This window comes from Orycteropus afer, unplaced genomic scaffold (genome assembly GCF_000298275.1).
Source record: "Orycteropus afer afer isolate SDZICR_OR568_19922 unplaced genomic scaffold, OryAfe1.0 scaffold00085, whole genome shotgun sequence".
Classification (NCBI taxonomy): Eukaryota; Metazoa; Chordata; class Mammalia; order Tubulidentata; family Orycteropodidae; genus Orycteropus; species Orycteropus afer.
The window spans coordinates 4,024,082-4,037,127 of NW_006921672.1; the positions used below are offsets into that span (position 1 = coordinate 4,024,082).

Genomic DNA, 13,046 nt, shown 5'->3' on the forward strand with positions numbered 1-13,046 from the left:
TCTTTATTACTGGGAGCTACTTATTGGGTTCTCACAGATTCTCACAACACCCTCCAGGCAGTTCTGCTCTTCATCTGACCAGTAGTTGAACTCAGCTGGGTAAGCCAGCTATCGTGCGGCAAGCCATGATTGGACTCTGTTCTGACATCAAATCACAGCACACCAGGTGTGTCAGCCCCAAGGGAGTTCTCTGCGAAATGGTGTGTGCAAACACTCCTGCTTGTAGGGAGCTTCATGAAAAAGGGAGAAGGGACATCTAGGAGCTAAGGCCAGCTTTAGATGGTCCTGTGTCTGCAGGTCTGGCTGAGATCATCCCAGAACTCTCTGGGAGGTGAGGCCATGCACGAGGACTTGTTTAGCACGAAGATGGAGGCCACTCGCTGGACAGAGGGCAGTGCCCAGCTGTGGGCTGGAGAGGGGAGCAGAATGTGAGGTGGATATTGTCCTGGGGCGTTGGTGAAAGAGAGTAAGGGGGCGAGGGGGAGGAACAGGACGGTTTTCACTGTTTGTCCTCGATTGTTGGTGTATGTGTGGGGTTAACTGCTGGGGGGGGTGCATGTACCCATCAGAGTGAGGGGCTGAGTGCCCAGTGAGCAGAGGGGTACTGAGTGTCTGGGCCCTCCTGTTGGCGACTGGGCGTGTGGCATGTGCCCAGGCGCAGCTCTGTGTCTGCAGTCACGACATCCTCCCAGCTACTTGTCTGGGCCATTTCCTCCCAGGCCGGCAGCCAGGCTCCCGTGTGCTCCTTGGAGCTGAGCAGGGAGGAAGGAGCTGCCAAGACCCCAAGGCCAGAGCTAGCCTTGAACTTACCCATTCCTGGCCAGCATAGGAAGAGCATATAAGGGGGTCCAGTGACTGCCTGGCTGCAGGAAGCAGGAGCACAAAGTCACAGCAAAAAGGCAGTGCCCTCCTAAGGGGGCTGGGGTCAAAGAGGAGCCACCTGGACAGCACCTCGGAGCCTCCCATCTGCACAAACTCAGTGCACTGCCTGCTTCTGTTCTGATGATGGTCCAGAAGGAAGGAGGAAATAGTAGAGGAGACGTCCCAGGCCACCTTTCTTTTCAAAGAAACTGTTGGCATGGGGGGCTGGTTGCTCATCCTACAGACCTTTATGGAGCGTATACCCTGTGCCTCCACCCACCTCAATAAATGCTTATGGAATTAATGTTGATTAATTGATACTCAGGCCTGATACTAGGCCTCAGTTTTCTTGTCTGTAAAACAGGGATAATGAGCCAGTAATCCTTTGCTATCAGTTTCTTGTGAGTCCGAGGCTGCCTATAGCAGTTCCTTTCCCTCTTTTCTCTAGATCATTTAAGAAAATAGCAAAATGCCAAGAGTCCAGAGGGCAGGTTGGTGGTCTCTGGCTGCCCCTGGGGACTCCCAGAAGGTAGGAAGGGAAATAGAGGCAGTGAAGGCTGGGAGGAGGCTATGGAAAGCAAGGGTATGGCAAATAGAAGAGCAGAGAAGCTGACATTTATTCTGTGGTCCTGACTCCAGACAACCCCCCCCCCCATATCTCTTCGTCCAGTTGGGCCAGGATCTAGAATCGGCAGGTGGGATGTGACGATGGCTGCTCTCTGTGTGGGAAGAGAAAGGAAGGTGAGGCCAGGGCTGGAAATGGATGGCAGGGCCAAGAGAGAGTAGGGGGCTGTGAGGTCCAGGTCTTGGTTTTCCTGACCTCTGACCCCAAGTGTGTAGGACATGGCCCTAACACTGCTGAGCTCAGAGGCTGGCAGGTCTATGCCCCTCGCCCCCAACTTCTGCCATATCTTACCACCTGCCCCAACCACTTTGTTCCCAGAAAGAGGAAGCTGGCACTGCCCAGCTGGACCCACCTGGCTGGGTCCTCAGTGCTGGTCCAGGATGAGGGGCACCTGGGCGCTATCCACACGGGGAGGCAGCCGCTCACCCGTGCGCACGTTGAACATAGGCAGGGTGGAGAGTGGCCGGGACACCTCGCGGTTGGCTGCCATGTGCCGCAGCTCCTCTGTGTTCCCACGGATGGTGTCATGGTGAACCATCTGGATGCTGGGGGCAGGCAGGGCCGTTGGAAACGTCAGTTCTCACAGCTTTTCACTGTGGCTAGGAGTCAGCTTCCCTGGGGCCCAGCCTGCTGCTGCCTCCGAGCCACCCTGCAGCCTTCCCCACCCATTATGGGTGTTGGGGGGACTTAAACACACCATGGCTGGGGATGGAAAAGCCAGAAGCTCTCTAATGCTCCCAATTGCCCTGTGATTGAGGCACAGGCTCTGGGGAGAAGGCCTGGATTCAGAGCTATGTGCCTTTGCTTAACCACTCTGTGCCTCAGCTTTCTCAACTGTAAAATGGGGATGATAACAATCCGCCTGGAAGGACTATTGTGGGGATTAAGTCAGAAAATGGAGGCTCAGGGCATAGAACAGTGCTTAGCATGTAGTAAGTTCTCATGAGATGATTAGAAGACATGAATTGATGATGTCCATGGTGGATACATGTCCCCAGACCTGTGTTTGCACTCTGTGTGTGATGTTCTGACAAACTTCTGGGTCCCCTTGAGCACTGAGCCCTCTTCTCCCATGCTTTCTACAACCACTAGCATCTTCCCTTCTATTCCTGCATTGGTCTAGCAACCCTACCTCCCCCTTCACCTTTCCCCTTCTTAGCCTTTTCCCAAGCTATTCCCCCATCCAGGAAGATCCTCTCCCATCTCCTGCCAGGCCTTGACCGTATCAGTTTTGGCTCTTCAGGGCTGTCTTCCACTCCCTTTGAATCCCCTCCCAGCCTCACCTCAGCCTGCCCCAGCGCTGGCCTTCCATCATGCTTAAGCCACAGTCTGGTCTCCCTGTCTTTTTTTCAGCCCAGGGCTCCCTGAGGGCTGGAACCAGCCTCCACAGGCTGGGAACCCCAGCAGCACAGTGAGGAGTGACTGCCACACCCAGCAGAAAGTACTCCCTGAAGTCTAGCTCCAGTTTCTCCTCAGAAGGCTTAACCCTATTCTCATGGGCATACTATCTGCTATCATTGAGCCAGCTCTAGTTCTTTCTGAGAGGCTGGATACAATGGTTAAGCATGAGGACTTGCTTTGGTTTGAATCTAGATTCCACTGCTTACTGGCTGTGTGACCTTGGGCAAATTACTTAACTTCTCTGAATCTCTGTTTCCTCAACTGTAATACAGTTCTTATATGAATTAAATAGTTAATATAGGAAAAGCACTTATAATATCTCCTGGTCAACATGCAGTAAGTGGTAGCTATTATTATAGGGAGTCTTTGGTTGTTATTATTATCACCAGTATTATTTAATTATAGCAAGCTCTCCCAGTGAAGTTGGCCTCCAGTGTAGGATGTTTTCAAGCCCCTTTATACAAATCCAAGGAGCTCTGGTGACATAGTGGGTAAGGTATTTGGATGCTAATCAGAAGGTTGGCAGTTCAAACCCACCACCTGCTCCACTGCGGAAGATGGGGGGCAATCTACTTCCGTAAAGATTTATAACCTTGGAACCCCAGTGGGGGATGCTATGGGTTGGAACTGACTTGATGGCAGTGGGTTTTACACAAATCCACCCACTTATGGGCACAGCCTGGAGACAGCTTTCTAGACTACAGGGTTGTCAGGTCAGACATAGTGAAGCAGGGACTTTTCATTAAAATCAAAAATAATTGGTTTTTTGGAGTGGTGATGGTGGCGGGGATACCCTAGGCAGACCTGAAGCAACCCACTTGCCCCTGGATTACTAATTAGATGGGGGAGGAAAAATAATCCCCACTCATGCCCAAGGCTTAATTAGTGGACACACACTCCAACAAGAGCCTGGGAGGTTAGACTATAAGAAGGACTTTCTAGCCTCATGCCAAATGGGCCACACTCCTCCTAGAGTGCAGGACTGAGACCTGCCTAGCCTGCAGGAGGAGGTGGAGTCACCATGGAAGTCTGCGGGAGGGTCAAGATGAGCTCTCGAGTCTGGAATTTAGCAAGCTGAGTTGTCCAAAACACAATTTTCCATTCTTGGCCAAAGGGAAACTGAGGGGGAAGGGGAGTGAGAAGTGGGTGGAGGCCAAGAGCCAGGCAGCCAGGCAGGTAATGCCCCCTGGTGGGGGAGGGGACTTCATTACAGCCCCTCCCAGCCCTCCAGCCTGCATCTGGGTGTCATTACTTGGGCAACTCATACAGATGGAAAAAGTTCCAGGATGTTTTTCTAGAGCAGAAACAGAAGCCAGAGCCATGGTGCCTCCCCCAACAATCCTTCCACATCAGCACTTGGGCAGACAAATGGGCAGGCCTTCATGTACACACACACACCACTGTGGCTGTGCCTGTGGGTGTGGCTACCAGACCAGCCAGGAGGCCCCAAGTCCCACTCCACCACCAACACATGGGCCCCTCACACCCTGCCACTGGCACCCAGACCCACAGTCAAGGGTCATGGGGCCTGAAGGATCTTGTGATGAGTGAAATCTGATATAAATGAAAAACAGGCAGCAGAATCATAACTTGTGGATAATCTGAAAAAACGGCAAACAACGAACAAGAGAAAAAAAATGGACTTTTGTAGAAATTAATCAACACAAAACCCAAATTGACAAGGGCTAGTATCATACATATATTACCAGTAAAACTGGTAATTGATTCAAAATTGGTGGAGGAAGCAAATTTTCCTGAGAATTCCCAGATCTACAAAACTGGCCCAGGAAAGCAGGACGTGGTGGAAATGCTGGTCACAAGAGAACATCTACAGTGCTGAAGATCAAATTTGGCACAGGCTAAAAAAAAAAAAAATTGAGGAACAAAATCCTCCTGGTAAAATTTACATGGAAAACTATTGCTCCCAAGGGGGCAAATCATTTTATAAAATAAAAATGAAAACAGAAAAGAAAAAGTAAAGCTTTTAAGCTGTTTTATACAGAAAGTTGATCAAGGAATTAAATTTGCTTAAATAGGCCAAGGAATTATCTATCTATTCACTCTGGAAAATATATTCTCAATAAAAATTCATAACCCATTGCTATCAAATTGATTCCAACTAAAGGTAACCCCGGGTGTGACAGAGCACAACTCTTCCACAGGGTTTTCTTGGCTGTAATCTTTACAGAAGCAGATCACCAGGCCTTTCTTCCCAGGTGCCGCTGGGCAGGTTGGAACTGCCAACCTTTAGGCTAGCAACCAAACCAACCAACCAAACACTGCCACTGAGTCAGATCTGACTCCTCCTTGGGTTTCCAAGGCGGTATCACTATGGAAGTAGATTGCCCAAACTTCCTTCTGAGGAGTGGCCGGTGGGTTTGAACTGCCAGCCTTCTGGTTAGCAGTCAAACGTCTTAGGCATTTGACTAAGACACCCAAGGACTTGAAAATTCATAAATGTTGATATAATTCTGATTTTTATAATATTTATACTCCTCAACTCAGAGACTCAAACACCCAGTGGGTCAAGATGGTGGAGTCAGAATGGCAGGTGTTTAAAACTGGGGGCTCACATCCTCAAGACTATGGCCCTTAATTACCCTTCAGCTCTGGAACTGAACTCACTCCTGTGGCTTCCAGCCAAACAACAGGTAGGCATATGGGGTGAACAGTTACATCAGGTCGATATACTCCTTGGAGCAATCAATCAATCAATCAGTCAGTCATAGAAGAGAAGGGCAGTGTTTGCACACAGGAAAACAGCTCAGGGGAACGGACTGCGTGGGAGGGAAGAACACAGGAAAGTGGTAACTACAGGGAGGAAGTGGGAAATTGCAGTCTGTGTAGAAGTTCTGGTGGGGTAGTGCATAAGGCATTTGACTGCTAACCAGAAGGTTGGTGGTTCAAACACACCAGCCACTCCTTAACTTCCATAGAGATACTGCCTTGGAAACCCAAGGCAGGCAACTATGAGTTGGAACCAACTCAACAGCAGTGAGGTTTTTTTTTTTGTTTTTTTTTTCCAGTCATGAAACACAATGTGCATCAACTGCTATATGGAAAACGAATTTGTTCTGTAAACTTCTACCCAAATCACAGTAAAAAATAAATAAATAAGTAAAAATAAAACTAGGAGCTCAGAACCCCCTGAGATCAGTTCCCACACATGCATATACATGCATTCACACGTGTACACAGCTTACATGGGCCCGTGGGTCTGGGCCCAGCCACCCTTCTCCCCAGGCTAGGTGTCTGCTCAATCTGGCATCTCCTACTTGCCCCTCCTAGGTGGGAACAGTGGACTACTGTGACCCCCACAGGATTCTGATGACCTCACAATATCCCCACTGAGGTCACCACAGAGGTAACCTTACTGCCCCCTTCATCCTCAGCACAAGTCTGCAGAGGTCAGCCGTGGGTGATCATCTTTGCTCCTCTCTCTAGGCACCCAAGAAGGCACAGGCCGGAGCCCTACAAAGAGGCCTCTGAGGGAACCAGGAACCGGGACACCTCACCCACCCACCAAGGAGCAACCCAGTAGACTTCCGGCTGCCATCCTGGAGGTCCTTGCACCCAGCTCCCATCACCTACCCCAGGGAGAGGTGCAGAGAGACAACTCACTGCTGCCCTCAGCTGTGCCCTTGGCCTCCACCGCTGCCCTCAGAGAAAGCCCGCTGGCCAGCCTGTCTGATATCCCTATCAAGAGTGAAACTGGGAGCTGCGCCTTTCCCAAAGCCCACCAAAGGCCCAGAGTATCCCAGCTTATCCTAGAGGCTATCACCAACAAGGGGACGTCACCGCATGTCCCTGGCCGCTTTGAAGAAGGCTGTCACCACCACGGGCTACAATATGGCCCGCAATGCCTGGCACTTTAAGCAGGTACTCAAGGGGCTTGTGGACAAGGGCATGCTCAAGCAGGTGACTGGCAAGGGGGCCTCCGGCTCCTTCTGCCTGGCCAAGAAGCCGGCCTCCAAGTCCAAGCTCAAGGTCAAGAGACAACAGAAGCAAAGGCAGCCTGGGCAGCACCGACAGGGGCAGCGCCGGTCACTACTGGGCTCCCGACGGGGGCAGAAGCGTGTCCAAAGAGTGGCTAAAAGCCACCGCCGCCGCAATTAACAAGTCAGGCGAGGCAAGTGGCAAGGGGTGCCAGGCCCACCACAGGCTCAGTGCAGTTCAAATAAAATGAGCCTAAATTACTTCATACCCGCCTCCTAGAATCTTTGGGGCCCAAAGCAGTGGGAAAGGAAGAAGAGTGGGGCACAGAGGAAGGGTAAGGCCACAGATGGAGGAAACCTCAGGCAAATTATGGGTGAGATGGATTGGGGAAGGGCTCGAAAAACGGGGAGCACCCACAGAGTCAGCAGTCCCATCAGCTCATCTTGCAGGTGAAGAAACTGAGGCCCGGAAAGGAGGTGTGTTTGGCAGAAGTCACAAAGTAATTATGTGACATAGCATGGCTGGACTCATACTGAGTGGGATGTGTGTGTGTGTATGTGTGTGTTTGCTGGGATCCTCTTAAGTCCTCAAACTCTTTTCTTCAAGTTGGCAATAGATCCCACAAAGCCTGGCCAGAGCCCCTGCCCTTTCCCACATCAGACTCTTCCATTGATTGTAGAAAATAAGGCAAAGCCATGATGGGTCAGAGCCAGCATCCAGCCAGTCTACCCTGGGGCTCAGAGGTCAAGGGTGACCCTAGAATCCTAGAGTAATCTGATTTGTCTATGCTTTTCAGGGAGCTGGAAGCTCCAGTCAGCAGTCTCAGGGACTCTCACCCAGCCCCCAGCTCTCCCCTACTCACTCAGAGGTGGCCAGGTCTCTCTTCAATCTGTGGAAAAGCGAAGGGAGACGGTTAGCCAGCTCTGGGCTTTGTCCCTCTGTGCCCCAGGGGCTCAGGTGTAAGTGAAGGGGCTCATTTGCATACTGGTGTCTCTCTGGTCCAGAGAGCCAGGCAGGACTCTGAGCCCTCCTCTTCTGGTTGAAGCCCCCACTCCCTGAGGGGTGTAGGTCCCCACACAGCACATGGGCTATAGGGGTCCATGGGGTGAATGCCAGCCTCGGGCCCTCCCTGTCCTCCTCTCCTGTGCTCACCGTCCCTCCCGTCGGCAGCACATGACATAGGCCAGCAGCAGGGTGAACAACAGGGCCACCAGCAGAGGCACCAGGAGGGTGACCAGTGCGTCAGTCAGGAAGTCCCGGGCGGTGGCCTCAGTGGGTGGGCAGAAGAACGGGTCATGCTCCAGGATCCCGTCGCCTGGGGTGGGCATCTCATCCACGGGCTGTGGCACTGACTTGTCCACCTACTCAGGGAACCCAGGGCTGACCAGGAGCAGCTAGCAGGACCCGGAGGAACCCCAGGAAACAGGGTCCCTCCTGCCTGCCCCCCCCCAGCCCATGTGACTTCACAGGACAAGCACTGGACTAGCCAGTGGGAGAGACAAGTTCTAAGAGAGGTAGGACTGTATAATGGTCAGAGCTCTGGTAGACTGCCTGGGTTCAAATCCTGATTCGGACGAATGTGTAACTGGGTCTGTCACCTCTAGGTACCTCAAGTACCTCATCTGTAAACTCAAGGTGGCAATAGTGGCATTTATCTCCCAGGGTGGCTGTGAGGATAGCACCTGTTGAATTTCCCATGCCTAGCATATAGCAGTTGCTCAGGAATGTTGCCTGTTACCATCCCTGTCTGTGTGACCCGAACAAGCCCCTCCCCGTAAGTCAATTCATAGGAATAGGGTTCCCCAGTTCCCAGCTGGGAGTCAGGCTCTCCCTCCATGCCCTAGATTATTGTTGTTGTTATGTGCCATTGAGTAGAATAGAACCCTGCTGTAATCTTTACAGAAGCAGGTTGCCAGGTCTTTCTGCCACAGAGACATTGGGTGGGTAGGTGGATTTGAACTGCCAACCTTTTGGATAGCAGCCATTGTGCCAGCAGGGCTCCTTTAGGCTCTAGATATCTTGGCTCAAATTCCCAAACAGCAATGGCAACTGTCTTTGGTTCATACAGTTCAGGGGTGAGAGTTATTTGCTCCTTAACCCTGGTGATGCAGTGGTTAAGCACTTGGCTCCTATCTGAAAGGTCAGTAGTTCAAATCCACCAGCTGCTCCCAGGGAAAAAGATGTGACAGTTTGCCTCTGTAAAGATTTACAGCTTCAGAAAATCTATGTCCTATAGGGTCACTATTCTGAGTCAACTGCAATGAGTTTTGTTTCTTATCATAGAAGAGTTTGCCTGGTGACCTTCAAGGGACACAGACCAAAGACCAAGCTATCACATAGAGGCCTTTGGTGGGGAAAGGTCTGTGAAGCCCTGTGGGGGGTTATTGATTGCTCTAGCCTTTGATCTGGGCAGGCCTGGGATTCCTGAACTAGAGATGGAGGTAGGGTATGGATTGTGGACTGTGTCGCCCTCTTCTGAGAGGAGGTAGAACTTCAAGGGGTGTGTGTGTGTGTATGTGTGTGTATGTGTCCAAAGCTAGATCACAGACTGGTAATGAGAGAAAGAGGGAAGCACAGAGACACTGGGGTAGGAAGGAAGGGGAGGGAGAGGACTGTGTTGGGGACCATGCTCCAACCCACCCCTGGAGCCAGGGTCCCTCCTCACCAGGGTCACGTTACACCAGGCAACACGGAAGTGGGGTGCCAAGGTGTCATAGCAGGACAGAAGTGGAGGCTGGCCCTGGGCACAGCGGGCGTGGCTGTCAGGGAATGCCACCATCTTCAGGCAGGTTGAGAAGGGCGAAGCAGAGCCCACCTTGATATACACCCTGAGCCCAGACAGAAGCCACTGTTAGTGAATTGGGGGAAGAGGTGGCCCAGCCCTGGAGATGTGGGGGTCACAGGGCTCACCCTGGGATTGGGGTCATGGTCAGAGTGCACAGGGCACCCCATACTTCTGAGGAGACTTGACCCTCCAGGACTGTCCCTTAGATGGGTAGATTTTCTATGTCCTCGTGGGCACCAGGAAGAGCAGAGCACAGAGTGATTAGGGTTTGGCTAAGGCGGGCAAGAGGGAGATGAAGGGTGGCTGGAGGGGAGTGGACAGTGGTATGAAGCTGAGAATCACAGAAGGGTGTGGTGAGAATGCTCAAAGGTGGGTAAGCCCCACCTGGTATAGCAGTTAAGCACTTGGCTGCTAACCCAAAGGTCAGTGGTTTGAACCCACTAGCAGCTTTGTGGAAGAAAGATGTGGCAGTCTGCTCCCAGAAAGATTTATAGCCTTGGAAACTCTGTGGGGCAGTTCTACTCTGCCCTAAAGTGTCATTATGAGTCAGAATTGACTCAATGGCAGAGGGTATGGTTTTGGTCTGATAATTAGGAAGACCCCTCTTCTAAGCCCACAACCCAGGAGGCAGGCAAGCTGTCTCCTCCCGCTGCAGGAAGCCCTCCTGCATTGCACACCCACCCTTCCTTGCGGCCCTCGATGGGAAGGGGGACACGGCCTCCACGGTCCAAGGCAGAGGTGATGTTGATCAGCTGAAGCTCCCCTGGCTCCCAGAGCCCGCCCAAGGCTGTGAGGAAGCGGCTGGCAGGTGTGGACGGCAACACTTCCTCCACATCGTGGCTCTGCACTAAGAACTCAGCCTGGTATGGCAACAGGGGACCTAGGAGGGCCAGGCAGAAACCTCAGGCTGCACTCAGATCCCAGCTTTGTCCCCCAGCCCCACTCCAAGCTCCTCCCTGCCTCCCCTCACACCCCTTCCTCCCTCCCCTTTCCCCTTCCCAACACCCCACACATCACACGCCCTAACACAGCAACCTCCACCACTTGCCCAAGTCCATCAGCAGAGAAGCCAATAACAGATGCCACAGTCTGGACTCTCACCCAGGGCTCTTCACTTAAAAGCCTTTTAAATGCCACTTCCTTCCCTCAGAGTCCTCACTTCCCAGGGTGCCCTGCTCCCCACTATTCTCTAAGCCTCTCTTTTCCACAATGCCCTTCAACCACCTCCTTCAGGAGATCCCCATTGGTGGAGTAGAAGTGGGATAGGGCCAGTGGTACCTTCTGGGTCCCCAATCAGCAGCACCAGTCTCTGCCGGGTGGTCTCAAAGCTGTCTCGATTGTAGGCAATGACCTGAGGGTTCGGGGAAGAAGGAGGTAGGGTTGAAAATGAAGGTGTAATAGCTGGGGCCTGACAGGAGAATGCAGGGGATACCACTACAAATCAGAGCTCTGTAAATTCGATGTGGAGTTCCTGGGTGGTGCAAATGGATCGAGTTAACGTTCTTGGCTGCTAACTGAAGAGTTAGGGGTTCGAGTCTACTCAGAGGCACTCGTAGGAAAGGCCTCGCGATTTACCTCCAAAGAAATCTACCATCGGATACCCTATGACACACATGGGTCGTCGTGAGTGGGGATCAACTTGGTAGCAACTGGAAAAAGATATTTAAATGAATGTGAATAAACATGCAGTCCTCAGAGGCTACAGAGAACCACCCTGTGGTTTTCTGAGAGTGTGGACACAGCCCACTGGGATCCCTGCTGGTACCTCAATGACTTGGCGGCCACGATCTTCAGGGGTGGCGGTTCCATAGAGGAAGCCAGGGTGGTGAGGGCTACGCTGGGTATAGCGGAGCCACCGGGGCAGGTCTGGATGTCCCTGGAGGTGGGCATGATAGGTGATGGGGACGGACAGTGGGACAGCTGGTAGAAAACAAGATGGAAGGTTGGAGGTGGAACCTGAGCCCTCACCAGCCCCAGGCAGGCCCAGCCCACCTTTGGGTGCCCACACAGGCTCACTCACCCACAGGCTCTGGGAGATTCAGGAAGGTGGCATGGTGCAAGGTATGCACAAAGACGCGACCCACGAGTGGGTGGAGGGTGGTCACCTGGTCCTCAGTGTCTGCCAGCCCTGCCAGGAGACCTGTGGGGACCCCAGAAACCACCCACCACACACATAGACCAGCCTCAGTCTTGGGTCAGGGGATAAGTTTCTCTTCTCCACTGGGCTCTAGCTTGGTGGGTGGGGCAGGGGGTGGATTATTGACTATGATCAGTGACAAGACCACTTCTGGGACTGGCTCTTTCATTAGGATGCATGGGAGGGGCCCCCAATTTCCTATATTCATTTTAGGTCCTTGTTAGAGTCACAGTAGGCCAAGTCTGATGTTTGGATGGAGGAATGTTTATGCTTGTGTGTTTGTGGACAAGAACCCCACCCTGAGGTGGGGAGACGGGGGGGGAGAGAGGGAAGAAGACACCTTGAAGGAGGAGGGGGGCATTCTGGACCCAGCACCCCCACCTTCCTCCCCCAGTGTACAGGCAGGAGCAGGGCCTGGCCAATGGAGCTGAGCACAGGGGCCGGGCATTTGTGTTAGAGAAGGACCCTTGGTCCCTTCTCCAAGTAACCACCCCCCACCTTCTGCCCAGGGCCAAATATAGCCTGGGCCTGGATAGAAGTGGCTGCGGCCCAGCCAGCCCATTAAAGGGCCCAGCACCCTCCGTCCTAGGACACCCCCCCGCCTCAGAGCTCTCAATCCCTACATCCCAGAGCCAGCTGGAGAGAGCCTCCCTGGACCCCCAGGAGCAGATGCGTGGAAAGCTAAAGCCCCTCCAACCTCTGCCTCACCCATGCCAGCTCCCTCCCAGAAGGACCCTCCAAACTTCAATCTCACCACCCCTATATCCCACCCCTCACCCCAGCCTCTCCCTGAAGAGGCCCCAACTTGCCCACAAGGAGAGGAGTCCAGACCAGCACTGCTGCCATGGCGGCCCCAGCCTGGCCGGTCCCTGTGAGTGACAGGGACAAGAGCAGGGAAGGAGGAGGGAGTGTGGGAGGGGAGGGGGAGGTGTGCAGAGCAGCTGGGTCCCTCCCCATCCCCATGCAGAGCAGGCATTGAATCTGGAGTGGGCACCGTCCTCACGGAACAATGTCCCTCCTGTCGTCTTCCGCCCAGTGCCCAGAGCCTATTTTCTAAAATGCCAACCTGATGACATCAGTCCCCCCTTAAAGTATTAATGGCTGCCACTGCCCTTGAGTTCACAGCTGCTGATGGCTACTGTGATAGATTGAATTGGGTCCCCCAAAATGTTTTGTAAATCCTAAGCCTGTGGGTGAGGAGCTCTGGTGGCACGGTGTCTGAGGCATTTGACTGCTAACCAGAAGGTTGGCAGTTCAAATCCACCAGCCACTCCATGGAAGGAAGACTAGGCAGTCTATTT

At 52.8% G+C, this 13,046-nt stretch overlaps 1 protein-coding gene across 1 annotated transcript; it reads right to left on the reverse strand.

Annotated features, from left to right (window-relative positions):
- Positions 1-1,850: 1,850 nt before the first annotated feature.
- Positions 1,851-12,591, reverse strand: SGCA (sarcoglycan alpha). Its single transcript, XM_007941917.2, has 9 exons — positions 12,555-12,591; positions 11,629-11,748; positions 11,374-11,528; positions 10,887-10,959; positions 10,290-10,488; positions 9,489-9,651; positions 7,976-8,184; positions 7,686-7,712; positions 1,851-2,031 (listed from the first exon to the last, which is right to left on the reverse strand). Exons 1-9 carry the CDS (start codon positions 12,589-12,591, stop codon positions 1,851-1,853), a joined length of 1,164 nt encoding a protein of 387 aa, XP_007940108.1.
- Between the last annotated feature and the right edge of the window lie 455 nt (positions 12,592-13,046).

Coding starts and splice junctions, on each gene's coding strand:
- SGCA (XM_007941917.2), bottom strand. CDS start 12,591: ATGGCAGCAGTGCTGGTCTGGACTCCTCTCCTTGTGG. Junction 10,960..11,373: donor GTGGCCGCCAAGTCATTGAG/GTACCAGCAGGG, acceptor CCGAACCCTCAG/GTCATTGCCTACAATCGAGA. Junction 10,489..10,886: donor GCTGATTGGGGACCCAGAAG/GTACCACTGGCC, acceptor TGGCCCTCCTAG/GTCCCCTGTTGCCATACCAG.